A 12032-nucleotide genomic window follows, 5' to 3' on the forward strand; every position below is an offset into this window, starting at 1 on the left:
GGGGCTCCCCCGCCGCCCCGTAACTGCAGGCTCCTGGGGAGAGAAAGCTGGGGGCTGTTGGTGCCCCCGCAGCGCTTGTGGAGCCAGGACTGGAAGCCCCTCGCCTTGTTTTTATGTCAGTAAAACTGTGGAGCTGGTGGCACAGGGTCCTAGGCTGCCACCAGCACCGTCCCAGCCGGCCTCCAGAAGCCGTTTGTGCACCTGGGGTGGGCAAAGAATGGATTTCTGCAAAGTCTGCAACAACCAGAGAATTGTGTCCATCTCCCACCGGGCTGAGTTCACTGCCACAGAACCCAACGATTCGGCTTTCTGAGGCCAAGCAGTGCCCACCCTGCACCTCCATGGGCCAAGGGGCCCCGCGGTGCTACCCGGAGTGCCGGGCAGGTCACAGAGCTCCTGCAGGCCTTGTGGACAGAAAGGGCTTGGAATCACCACATGTGCTATAATTGGCATTTTGGTGCAAACAACAAGTCCCTAAGGCGTTTTTGGCCAAACCGATTGTTTCATCTCAACTCCAAGTGCACCAAAGCGTCTCCTGACTCCCATCTTTAGGCAGAATTATTGCCAGCTTCTGCCTCATGTCTCTGTGGTTTGGAAATGCTGAGAAAGGAAGGCTCCCACCACCAAGTTTCACTCAGCATTAGAGATGAACCAGGCACGCGACCCCTCCAGAGCTTTGTGCAGGCAGCGGGATGCCTGCTGAGGCTAAGAAAGCTGCGATGTTGGGAAGAAGGCTGCGAAGGACGCTTCCACTGGGAAGAAGGACAGGTGGCCATTTTGTGCCACCCCTGCTAGAGCCTGTCCCTGGCCTGGAGTCGGAGCAGGGCTGGGCGAGCAGCATTGCCACCAGAGGGGTGGCGTGTCAGGAGGGTGAGGCCGGAGCTGCCCCTTCCAGCAGCAGCGAGCGCGGCGATCGTTAAGCTGTGGAGCGAAACTGTGCTGCAAGAGTTGGGGTGAGGTGATAATTAGCAGGCGGGGAGCAGGAGCTTTCTGACAGGGATCAAAGCACTCTGCTAGCACTGGAAGCTCGAGACCTGCCCATGACAGAGCAGCCTTGCTGCCCTAAGAGTGCTCCCGTCCTGTGTGAGCAGCCCCTCTCCTGCTCTGTCTGCACCTCTGCCACCAGCTCCTGCTGCCCTTTGTGGAGCCTTGCAGCTGCTGAGCAAACCCAGTGGGACCTTCTCTTGTGGCTGGTCGCCTTTCCTGTGGCTCATCTGGCAAAACCCAAGGTAATCATGTCTATTTTTTTTTTTTTCACTGACAGCAGCTCCTGGTAGAAGGGGTAAAGAGCAAAAAGCAGCATTCTGTTCATGTAGCACTGAGCCCTGACCCAGCACTGCCCTGATGTGCCGGCACAGGAGACATTTAGGCCAGGACTGAGTGCTTGTGTTTGAAACTAACAGAGTCTAAACCATCCTCCTATTTCATGTTAGTGCTTGCTGGGAAAATGCTGGGTGCTGTGATGTAGCACACGCTAAATAACATTTAAGTTGATGCTAATTACTACTTGAAGATCTATTTGCAAAAGACAAGTAGGTTAAAATACCTGTGCAATGTCGAAGTGGCAGCTGCTCCAGTTGTTTTCAGTCCCTGCACTGCTAATGTGTTTTGTGTAGGTGAAATGTGGGGGAAGTTATGGTGTCAGCATTTTTTGCTTAGATTGACGGGTGCCTGGTAGTGTTCTGCGATCCATATTCCTTCTTTACTGATGGCCCGACCGTCAAATGCCTGGCAGCTAATAAATATAGCTGTCCATACACTTGGGTCTCCTGCTGGGTGCCTAAAGGCCTTTGAAAACTCAGCCCAGAGTCCATCATGGCAGGAGTCCCTAGGGTAAAATTCAAGCAGGCATCACACTTGGATGAACACCAAGGAAAAAAAAAGTAAGAGACTGAAGCAGGGCAGATTCCCTAAAGTGAACTGCTTCTTCACCCAGTGCTTATTTCTGTGCTGGAGAGTCCTAAACGATCCTGTTAGACTACTGCGTCTGGCAGCTCATCCCTAATAAACCTACACAAACTTTATTATATTATCCCAGCCATAGTCCTCCTGCATGCTGCCCTTAGAGATGAGAGCATCTGCTGAGCTGACATGGGAAAATCCTCCCTGTATACCCCAGGGTAATGTCCCACACAGACACCTCAGGTTCTGGAGAGACACCTTAAGGACTGGGGAACTGACACACACTCTTCTCTGGGTCCCAAAATGTTCTTGTTTGAGCCAAGGGAGGGAGGGAGGGGAAAGCCTCACAGTAATTCCAGTGCGAGCCTGTGGATGTTGCTGTGCTGCTGTAAAAATGCATAAATATCCAGAGATCCTTCTTCAGCCCTTGTTGTCATCTTTCTGGAGCAAAGACTCCAGGAAATTAATCTGTGGGAAACGTGGGTTATAAATAGATTCCCAAACCCTGTATTTTGCTGCAAGTGAAATCCCTGCAGAATTCGCAGGGCTATCAGCGAGATGTGGGAAAGGGATGCAGAACGCCCTGGGAAGAGGCTGTCCGCAGCTGGGAGCGAGGGACGCCTGTGTGCAGGGGGCACGTGGATCTCCCTGGGGTACCCGGCGGTGCCGTGTCAGCCCCCAGGCATGTTCCCGAGCTGCAGGTCACAGGTTGCAGGCGTTTGTAAAATTGGGACAAGCAACAGCTTTGTGAAACTGGCCGGGATGTTAATGCTGGGAACGGTGGGAAGATGCAGAAAGAGGAGGGAATATCTTTCCAAAAGTGGTCTCCTGAGGCGTGGGGTGTCCGAACAGCACTTTCCACTATTGGCCCGGAGTTTGGGGCAGGCAACACCCCCGTGGGGGGCACGCAGGGTGCTGGCAGCTGGGTTTCTTTGCTGTGCGGGCTCCAGCAGCGCCTGCTCATGCTGCAGCCACCGAGTGGCTGCCGTGGCCCGATGGGGTGACGAGCCTTCCTCCAGGGGCTCCGGCTGCAGTGCTGGAGCACAGAGCTGGCCACGGGCAGGACAGGGGGTCTGTGGCACTGTGGGGCTGTCTGTCCACAGCAGGGGATGAAGCTCTGGCCCACACCGAGGGGGATCTCTGCACAGGGTGTCCGAACCCGATCTGGCTCCCCACAGAGCCTGCTTGGCCATGAGGATGGAAGGAAGCGAGGTGCTGTGGTGTGGGGAGAGAAGGGTGTTTCAGCCAGGAGATCTGTGCTGTGGGGTGAGTCTCGGGGTCAAGGAGACTCGGCCAGGGTGTTTGGAAAACATCTGCAGCGATTCGTCACGCTGCGGACACCGTGTGCAGGAGTCCTCTGCCTCCAGTGGCTGTGTTTTCTGACACGCTGCAGTAGCACCGGGGTCTTTCCTTCCCTGTCCTGGTAGCAAAAGATGCCCTTAACACAAGCAGTTCCCATAAAATCAGGCGGGCAGTGCATCTGCCACAGGGGAAGCAGTGGATTAACCCCCTGCTGGGGAGTGAACGTGTGAGGGATGATCACGTTAGCACGTCTTCAAAATCCTGAGCCCAAGCTGAGGTCTCGGTTCACACCAAACGCTCACGGTGTCGCTCAGAGTTGTCAGACTGTGAACAGGTCTGGTGCAGTGCTGTATTGCCGAGGAATTTATGGGGCTGTTTTACCCTCGAGGCTTCTCGCTGGCTGATTTACAGCCTGGGAAAGCACAGCCAAATGGAAACCCAAGGTCTCCTTCTCGCAGTATGGGTCTTCATGAGGTGGGGGAGATGGGGTTTCTGTGGGGCTGGGAGCACCCACCCGTGGACCAGGACTTCTGCTGCAGACTCACACATAGATAGCATTGGACCTGCCCCTGAAATGTGTGCAGTGATGTGTTAGGGAACCTTCACGCCTGCATCCTCACCCACCCCTCGCTGCCTGGGGGCTGCTTCACTGCGCCCCTCCAGCACCAGCACTGCTGCTTTCAAACAAGAGGCTCACTGCAACTGTGAAGGGAAGAGCCCTAGCAGAGCAGAGTCCCTTTATGCGATTAGCTTCTTCATCCAGGGCTTATTTCTCTGCCAGAAAGCCTTAATCCCACTAAACAGCATCGCCAGGAGGTTGGCATGACCGCTTGGTGCTTGGGGTGTTTGCACCCCGAGGAAGGAAAAAAAAAAGAAGCTATTGGAGAAACTCATTAAAAGAACAAAAAAATAAAAATAAAAATACAAAACCAATAGAAGGTAAATGCAAAGAGCTGAGCTCTGGGGCAGGAATCCCCGATCCACATTTTGCAGGGGAGAATTTGCTGGGGAAATAACCCTGCCCGTTGTCTGGTTGCGTGTCCCGTGTTTCTGCTGCTTGCTGCAGGTGGAAGCTGCGTTGGTCTCAGCATGATCCATAAGGCCTGCGACCCCGAGCTCCCCGTCCCTGCCACGGTGAGCAGCCTCTGGCCTGCGGTGGTGTTCCTGTGTTTGGGAAGCTTAAACAGGAACACGAGGGCTGGGGGCAGCAGGTGCCTCAGCCGTGCTGACTCCGATGACCCCCAGGCTCTGATGCGAGCGAGCGCAGGCTCTGACGGATGCTGGGTTTGAGTCTGAGCCCCGTGGAGGATGGAGGGGAGCAAAAGCCAAAGGAAATCTTTTCCTATTTCTCTGAGTTGCCGGTAAAGTGTAAAGCAAATTTATTTTCTCATCTGCTGCTGTAATACTCACAGATAAAGGCTAAAACCTTGCTGGCTCTCTGCTTATTAGAAGCCCAAACACGGGGCATATGTACCTGAAAGAGGTGAGGCTTCTGAGACAAACACGACTACGTTTATTCCCACATATCTTCCTTCCAGTTAAAGGAAGGAACATCAAACCTTTCACTTGGATGGGCTCTGTCTTTTCCCACCTCAAGATGTTCCTGGTCAGGACGTGAGGGTTGTTTTGCTGCACTTGCCTGGAAGTGCCTGTGCAGTGGGATGGGGAGAGCACAGCAGGGCTCAGCCCGGCCGCCCCACACACCCAACGCCTCCCTCCACTGGGAACGGAACAACCAGTGGGGAAGAAAAACCTCCAGACACCTCTATATCCACATAAACAGAGGTCCTCACAGGCAGAGTTCACTGTGGCAGCAAAGCCAGCACAATAAGCCATGGCTTTAGGAGATGCTTTTCCTAATCGCTCTTTTATTATTCTCCTTCTTTAGCTAATAATACGGAGTTAGAGGCGAAGGGAAATGCCAGTTCTGAGTGCCGTCCCTGCCTCTGCTGTGGTGCAGTGACTGATGCTGGAAGAGGCTGCGGTAATATATTTAGATTTTAATAGAGCATTTGATGCTGTCTCAGAAAGTCTGCTGTGCAAAAGCGATTAGGACAGGCTGTACGTGGAAGCTAATGACAGAGAGAGCTGTTTCAGGTGGAGGAAGGTGTTTAAATTCCTGCAAACATTACTGTCAGATTCAAACCTGATTAATCAGATCAAATTAATATCATATTCATCTTTGGCAGCGGACTCAGACAAGACCTTTCAGCTCCGGGCCATCACATCATCTGTTGCATAGGTAAGAGCATTTGATGAGCTCTGTCCCGTTCCCTGTGGGCAGCAATCACACTTCGAGCTGAGCTCATTGATTTACTTTATTCAGTTTCATCTTCCCCATCTGGAATTCAAAAATCACTGCAAGTCTCCATATGCTAGAAATCTCCTTTTCATTACCCCTGAACTTGATTTAGCACATAGGATGGAGGTTTTCAAGGCGCTTTCAGCTATAAAGGCTTCCAAATTCAACTGTCCGTTTTTCATCTCTCTGAGTGCATTCAGCTGAAAGCGAGGAAGCACCTTTCCAATCAATCGATTCGGAACTGCTCCGGACGCGTAGACACATGCACATCATCCTTGGAAAGGTTTCTGCTCTCTGATCATATCTCACACTCAGTTTCTCACTCACCCGTCTGCTAGGAGGGCATCCCTGCAGCCCCTGCTGGTATCTGCACTACAACAACCTTCCGTCTCTCATCCTTGTCAGCAAGGTCGGCATTATCAGACAGCTCCGGCTCTTGGATTTATTCATAAAAGTTCCCATCTGCTGTTTCTGAATGGTGAGGGAATGTAAATTCTTTTCTTAAGGCCTCATCTCTGAAAAAAAATGTATGTATCAGTGCTGTGTGCCTGGATCATCCTGCAAGGGTCGATATTTCCATCCCGTGCCATCTGCCTGCAGCAGTCATCCTCCATCTCTCGAGCCGTTTCACGCTCCTTTAGTATCCCCACTGGGTGTGTTGAAATGCTAAGACTCTAATCATCAGTAGAAGCAGTTATTAGGTCTTAATGGGAGGTCATATCAGAGCGAAGATGAAAAAGTTGCTTTGGTTCTCCTCTGTACTTTGAAGCGAGCACTGATTAAGAGCCATCAGAGTTGCTGTCTCCCAATCAGTGGCTCCAGCTTTTCCAAGGAAGCTATTTTAAGATGGGCCAGCCATAGGCACCCTCTTTCACTGCCTGATTTCCCCAGGCAGTTTGATCATGCCCAGTGCTCTGTGAGGCCATAGCAGCTTTGAACCGTTGTTGTTTTTAGCATATTAAATCAGACGCATCATCCCAGCGAGCATCACCAGATCTGCTCCACACCCGGCTGCGAAAACACAAAGTGAATTCCCTGTGAATTTGGTGTTTATCTTCACTAGGGCAGAGCCCAACCTTGGCCTGAACGAGGAAGGGTCTGGTGCAGCCACGTGGCTGCTCCGGTGGTGATGGGGAGCGCAGGCATCAGTGCGGAGCTGCTCATGGGGTGGCTGGGAGGGTTTCCAAACCCCTTCAACCCCAGGGCATCAACCAGCACTTGACCACCTCTGTATTCAGGGTTAGGTTTTTAGCTCCAGGTTGAGCTGAGAGCCTCACTGCTGGGGGGCCTTGAGTGGAGACAGGCTCTCTTTGAATCCTAAAGGGGCTAATTTTGCCCGTGGGGATGTGGTTTGTCCCCAACAGGTAAATCGCCTGGGAAAAGCCCACGCTGTCCTGCTGGGCTGGGGCACGGTGGAAGGACTGAATGAGAGGTGTAAGAGGTCAGGAGCCCTCTCTGTATTTTCGGTGTGTCAGGTGGGGTCAGTGTTATATCAGGAGCTGAAAAACGAGGGAACTAACCCAAAGCTGTGGCTCTTTTCACAAGGACAGAAGCAGGGATATTGCAGTCATGGGCTTGTTGTTTTCCTTCAGAAGCTGCTCTCTCCCTGCTGGGCATGTCTGAAGAGGTAAGCAGGAGGGCTCAAAGCAAAGTGGGAGCCCGGGAGCTGGGGATTAAGTGTCTGGGTATTTGGGGGGGTCACAGATGAACCCAGGGGGGCAAGGAGCTTGAACATAACCTGTGAGTCTGTGGACTGGCAAGAAATTCAAAGTATCAAGACTGCTGTTCTGATCAGGGCTTTCAGGGGATTCAGCACACCTGGAGAAGAGCTCCCTGGGGTCCCAGGCAATCCTGGCTGTGTGATCCTGGGTGGTGTTGAGCAGATTTGTTCCACGTCTGAGATGAGGACAGCAGGCACGGCCAGGCTGAGCAGTCGGTTGTGCTGAAAGGTGTCCGCCTGTCCCTGCGCCCTTGCCCAGGCTCTGTGTACTGCCCTGTGGGCACATTGATGAACTACCTCTGCAGCCTGCCATGCCAGCAGGAAACCTTTCTGGTGACTGCTGAAGGTTGTGAGAAATCAGATTAGCACGTGCCTTCTGAAGGCTCACCACCAAGCATCAGCAGCGACCCTGTTCCCCGCTGAGATGTTCACAGGCCTGTGTTACTTCCTTGCTCGTCCTAGGATAACTCCAGCTTGCTCAGCTGTGAGAACAGCATCTCTCACACTTTTCCCAGCACCTCCCGCAGCTCCTGACAGCTTTTTTTTTTCTGACTCTCCGCTTTTGGAACCAGCATCTAAGGCAGAAACATCACAACCCATTGCTGGAGCTGCCCCCTTTCTTGGAGAAGACTCTCTGCCTTGATGCGAGTCCCCTCCAACTCCACCAGGCACTGACGAACAGCTCTGGGAGTGGGGCCAAGGCTGACAGCCCCAAAGGAGGGCCCACAGCAGCCGAGCAGCTCCCTGGGGGCCGGTCCTATTGCCCCGGGAGCCCACGGGTCGGGGCTGCTGGCAGGGACTGGCGCTGGAGATGAAGGAGGTATTTGTGCTGGGGAAGGGGGGCAGCGTGCTGGGTTATTGCCGTGCCTGTGCGACAGATCACAGGATGGCTTAACACTCACGGGCTGTCAGACCTGGCATTTTTCATCAACCTGAAACTGATTTTTGTAGAAATTGCTGTTAATTACGCTACCCAACCAGAAAGCACGGCTCTTTGATCAGCCCTTCACGAGGCAAGTGCCATCCATCACTGCGTCTTGTGTCAGCTCGTTAGGTGTCACCTTCGTTACAGACCACGCTGGAAGCCTTGGCAGCGAGAGGAGGGGTAAGACAAGGTTTCTGTAGCTAGGTCTCGAACCACATGCTGACAGTTTAAATGAACGAGGCCTTGTAATGAAGGTGCAGTCTGATCAGCAGAAGATACTGCCCAGAAGGGAAGGGCTCTATCAAACCGACAGGGTTTCTGTCAATGTCTCATCTCCAGCCCCTGGTGGCACCAGGACCTGCTCTGGAGGTGACCTGGCCCCCCCGAGCCTGCAGCCGTGCACGGGGAGCTGCTCCCTATCCATGGGCTCAGCAGGGTTAACCTGTGGGCAGGATTTGGCTTCACAGGCGCAAAGTGCCAGTGTCTGAGTTAGCTTTGCTGTCCTTGGCCACATGTTGTCTGGGGATTTAAAGCATTGCTGGCGTCTTGACCCTGAAAAAGCAACATGCTCTGGAAGGCTGTGTTGTATGTGATGAGGCTGTTGTGAGTGATCGTTCTGTCTGAGCTCTTTACACAGGACTGGAAAGCGAGAGGCTTTCAGCATTAATTGCAGCTCATTTTTCTGGTAGCTCACTGCTTCGCAGCTGAGTCGGAGCTGCCTGAACAGAGGTCAGGAGCCGTTTTATCCAGCTGTGTGGAGAAGCTATCCAAAATAGGAAGAACGAGGTGGGGGAGAGGGGTGCTCAGCACACCCCGGATGATGAACAGTGGTGCCTGGGGTGGTTCTTGTTGCAGAAACCATCAGCAACGGAGTCGTCACTGCTAGAAATCAACTAAACCAAAAAGCACTGGCATGTGCTGCTCCTCCTACCTGTCCTGAGAGCTCTCTGTCTCCTGGCACTCCGGGACCTCCTGCTCCCAGGGCACCAGGCAGTGCCCTGCTGCCGTTCCCCTCGGGGCCTCCTCCCCACAGTGACAGCAGTGACACGGGATGTGTCTGGCCCCAAAGCACCACGTGCAGCCCAGCAGCCTGCCTGCGCCCTGACCACGCCAGCCCCTTTTTTCTTTGTGATGCATTAGCAAACAACCAGGGTGACCACGCACTGGTTGAGTTTGTGATCTGGCCTGACCAGGAGCAAAGTCAGGACCCTGAACTCCAGAGGAGTCAGCTTCCAGCTGTTCAGAGAGTTAGCGGATGAGATCTCATGGGACGCGCTCTGTAGGGACAGAGGATGTGATCGGAGCTGGCAGCTCTTTAGGGATATTTTCCTTGGAGTGCAAAGCTCTCTATTCCATATGTAATAAATCAAACAGGGAAGGTAGGAAACCAGCATAGTTAACAAGGATCTGCTGGTAAACTGGAAGTGCACAGATGGTGGAAGCAGGGCCGTGTGCCCTGGGAAGGGCAAAGAAATGCTGTCTGGATGTGGGGCCTGACAGCATCCCAGGGCCCTGAGGGAACCGGCTGATGGAGTCACCAGGCCTCTCTCCATCAGATCTGAAAGTCCTGGCAGTCAGGAGAAGTCCCTGGTGACTGGAAAAAGAAACATCGCTCCCATTTTTAAAAAGGGCTGAAAGATTGATCAGAGGGCTGGAGCACCTCTCCTACGGGACAGGCTGAGGGAGCTGGGGCTGTGCAGCCTGGAGAAAAGGCTCCAGGGAGACCTCACTGCAGCCTTTCAGTACGTGAAGGGGGCTTATAAAAAGGATGGAGGAGGACTCTTTAATTGGGTAGATAATGATAGGACAAGGGGGAATGCTCTTAAACTAAAAGAGGACAGATTTAGTCTAACATTAAGAGGAAGTTCTCTGTAAGGATAGTGAGGCACTGAACAGGTTGTCCAGAGCAGCCGTGGGTGCCCCATCCCTGGAGGTGTTCGAGGCCAGGCTGGATGGGGCCTTGGCCAACCTGATGTAGTGGGTGGCATCCCCTGGCAGGGGGTTGGAGTTAGGTGATCTTTAGGGTCCCTTCCAACCCCAGCCATTCAATGATTCTGTGTCCCTGGCGCAACACAGCTTTTCCTCCTTTTTTTTCCAGGGACTGATCCCTGAGCTTGCTGCTCTGTTTGTAGAAAGCCCCACAGGGACAACACGGCCATGTCTGTGGGCACGAGGAGCAAACACTGCTGCTGGAGTCAGCGCCAGGAGGGTCGGTGCCTGGAGCTTGCTCCTGTCCGTGCAGGCAGCAGCGTGCCCTGGAGGCGCTGTGAGATGCAGCCAGCACCTCAGAGCCCCGTCCTCCCCTTACACACCAGGACTGTGAACCCCCAGCCTCAAGCAGAGCCACGGCTCAACACCAGCCCTCCCCTGGCTCGGATGCTTTCCATCAAGGGTGCCCTCAGTTGAGAGGGGAAAACATTTTTCCTTCCTTATTCAGAGGATGCCTCAGGCGTTTCGGCTGGGAGCTCAGCCCATACCACAGCTCCTCTGCCAGACGTGGGCCTGTTTTTTCTTTCTTTTTTTTTTTTTTTTCCCCTGTTTAATCATACAAAGAAAAATGTATTTGTGTTTCCCAGAAAACATTTTCGCTGTCGAATCTCTCCTCCTTAGTCCTAGAGTGTGTTTTCCCCTGCTGAATTGCATGGTTCACTTAGTGCTCGTGGTTTGCCAGATATGAAGCGTGAGGGTGAGGCTGTTTTGGAGAGGGTACGGCCTGAAGGTCAGTGCCAACGCGGGGCTTTCAGGATGCTCCTTGGGCTGCAGGTGGGCATCTTTACCTGGGTGCTCCAGGGAAACCACAGAGGTCTCACCCTCCCCATCACCAGGCATTGCCCATGGAAAGCAGCAGCAGAACCCTCTCAGGCTGGCTCGTACACATGCTTTAGAGCTTTTAAATTTTTCACTCGGGTGAAATGCTGTGGCTGTGCAGCGCGGCAGGCGGACGTGCCCAAAACACCTCCTGCAGAGCCGGGTGGCCACAGCAGCTCCTGGAGCTCGGCAGGCTGCAGGTGCAGCGGGTCCCCGGGGATTGCCAGCAGCTGGCGGAGGGGACAGGGGGCTGGGGGGCTGCGGGCTGCAGCTGGGACCTGTTATCAGCTTCAGCTGCTTCAACCGGCTGCCAGCTGGCAGGGGACAAGCAGGGGGAAGAGGCACAGCGCTCACAGCACCGTGCTGAGCACCCCCGATGCTCAGCACCCACCCGATGCTCAGGTTCCTCTCCGGGTGTCCGGATTCCTCCCCAGCTCCTTCGGTGCCGTGACACCTCGCTCCTTCGGATGCCAATTTTTTTGGCAGAAGGCACAGGGAGCACCCACCCGCCCCGGGGCTGCTCCTCGCAGCCCCCCCGGGGGGCTCCCGGTGTCACCCAGGGGCCGGGAACGGGAGGCTCCGGCCGGGGCGCTCCCGGGGCTGCTGCCGCTGCTTCCCCTGCGCTCGGAGCCTCTCAACCCAGCCGGGACGCGGCCGCTTTCGGCCGGGCTCCGGGCACCGGGGGGCCGGCAGCGGGCGGGCCGGGAGGGGGGGGAGGCTCCCGGGGCCGCCCCCGCCCCGCGCCGCCCCCGCCGCCCGCTCCCTCCCCCGCGCCCCCCGAGCCGCGGCCGCAGCCGGGCCCCGGGGTGCGGGAGGGACCCGAGGGACGGCGGAGCCAGTGAGCGGTGCGGTGGGTGCTGGGCGCTGCCCCCCTGTTTTTCTGCTGCCCCCCCCCTTTTTTCTGCTGCGCCCCCTTTTCTGCCTCCCCCCTCCTGCGCCCCACTTTCTGCTGCGCGCTCCCCTTTCCGCTGCGCGCCCCCCTTTCTGCCTCCCTCTCCCTTTCCCCCCTCCTCCTTTCTGCTGCCCCCTCCCCTTTCTGCCCCCCCCTTTTTCCCCCACTTCTGCTGCCCCCT

The 12032-nt window shown here is 54.9% G+C and overlaps 1 protein-coding gene across 8 annotated transcripts in view; it reads left to right on the forward strand.

Annotated features, from left to right (window-relative positions):
* Positions 1-184: 184 nt before the first annotated feature.
* LOC137864577 (ankyrin repeat and fibronectin type-III domain-containing protein 1-like) overlaps positions 185-12032 on the forward strand; it is a 189561-nt gene continuing 177713 nt past the window's right edge. For 2 of the 8 annotated variants that reach the window (XM_068698770.1, XM_068698773.1), the window contains exon 1: positions 187-1229. In XM_068698770.1, the coding sequence (XP_068554871.1) occupies positions 1041-1229 (189 nt within the window). In that variant the 5' untranslated portion in view covers positions 187-1040. Of the gene's footprint in view, positions 1230-11275; positions 11402-11488; positions 11810-12032 lie in introns of those variants that run through there. The other 6 variants (XM_068698771.1, XM_068698777.1, XM_068698772.1 and 3 more) reach the window with 6 other exon arrangements.

Source organism: Anas acuta, chromosome 15, assembly GCF_963932015.1.
Source record: "Anas acuta chromosome 15, bAnaAcu1.1, whole genome shotgun sequence".
Classification (NCBI taxonomy): Eukaryota; Metazoa; Chordata; class Aves; order Anseriformes; family Anatidae; genus Anas; species Anas acuta.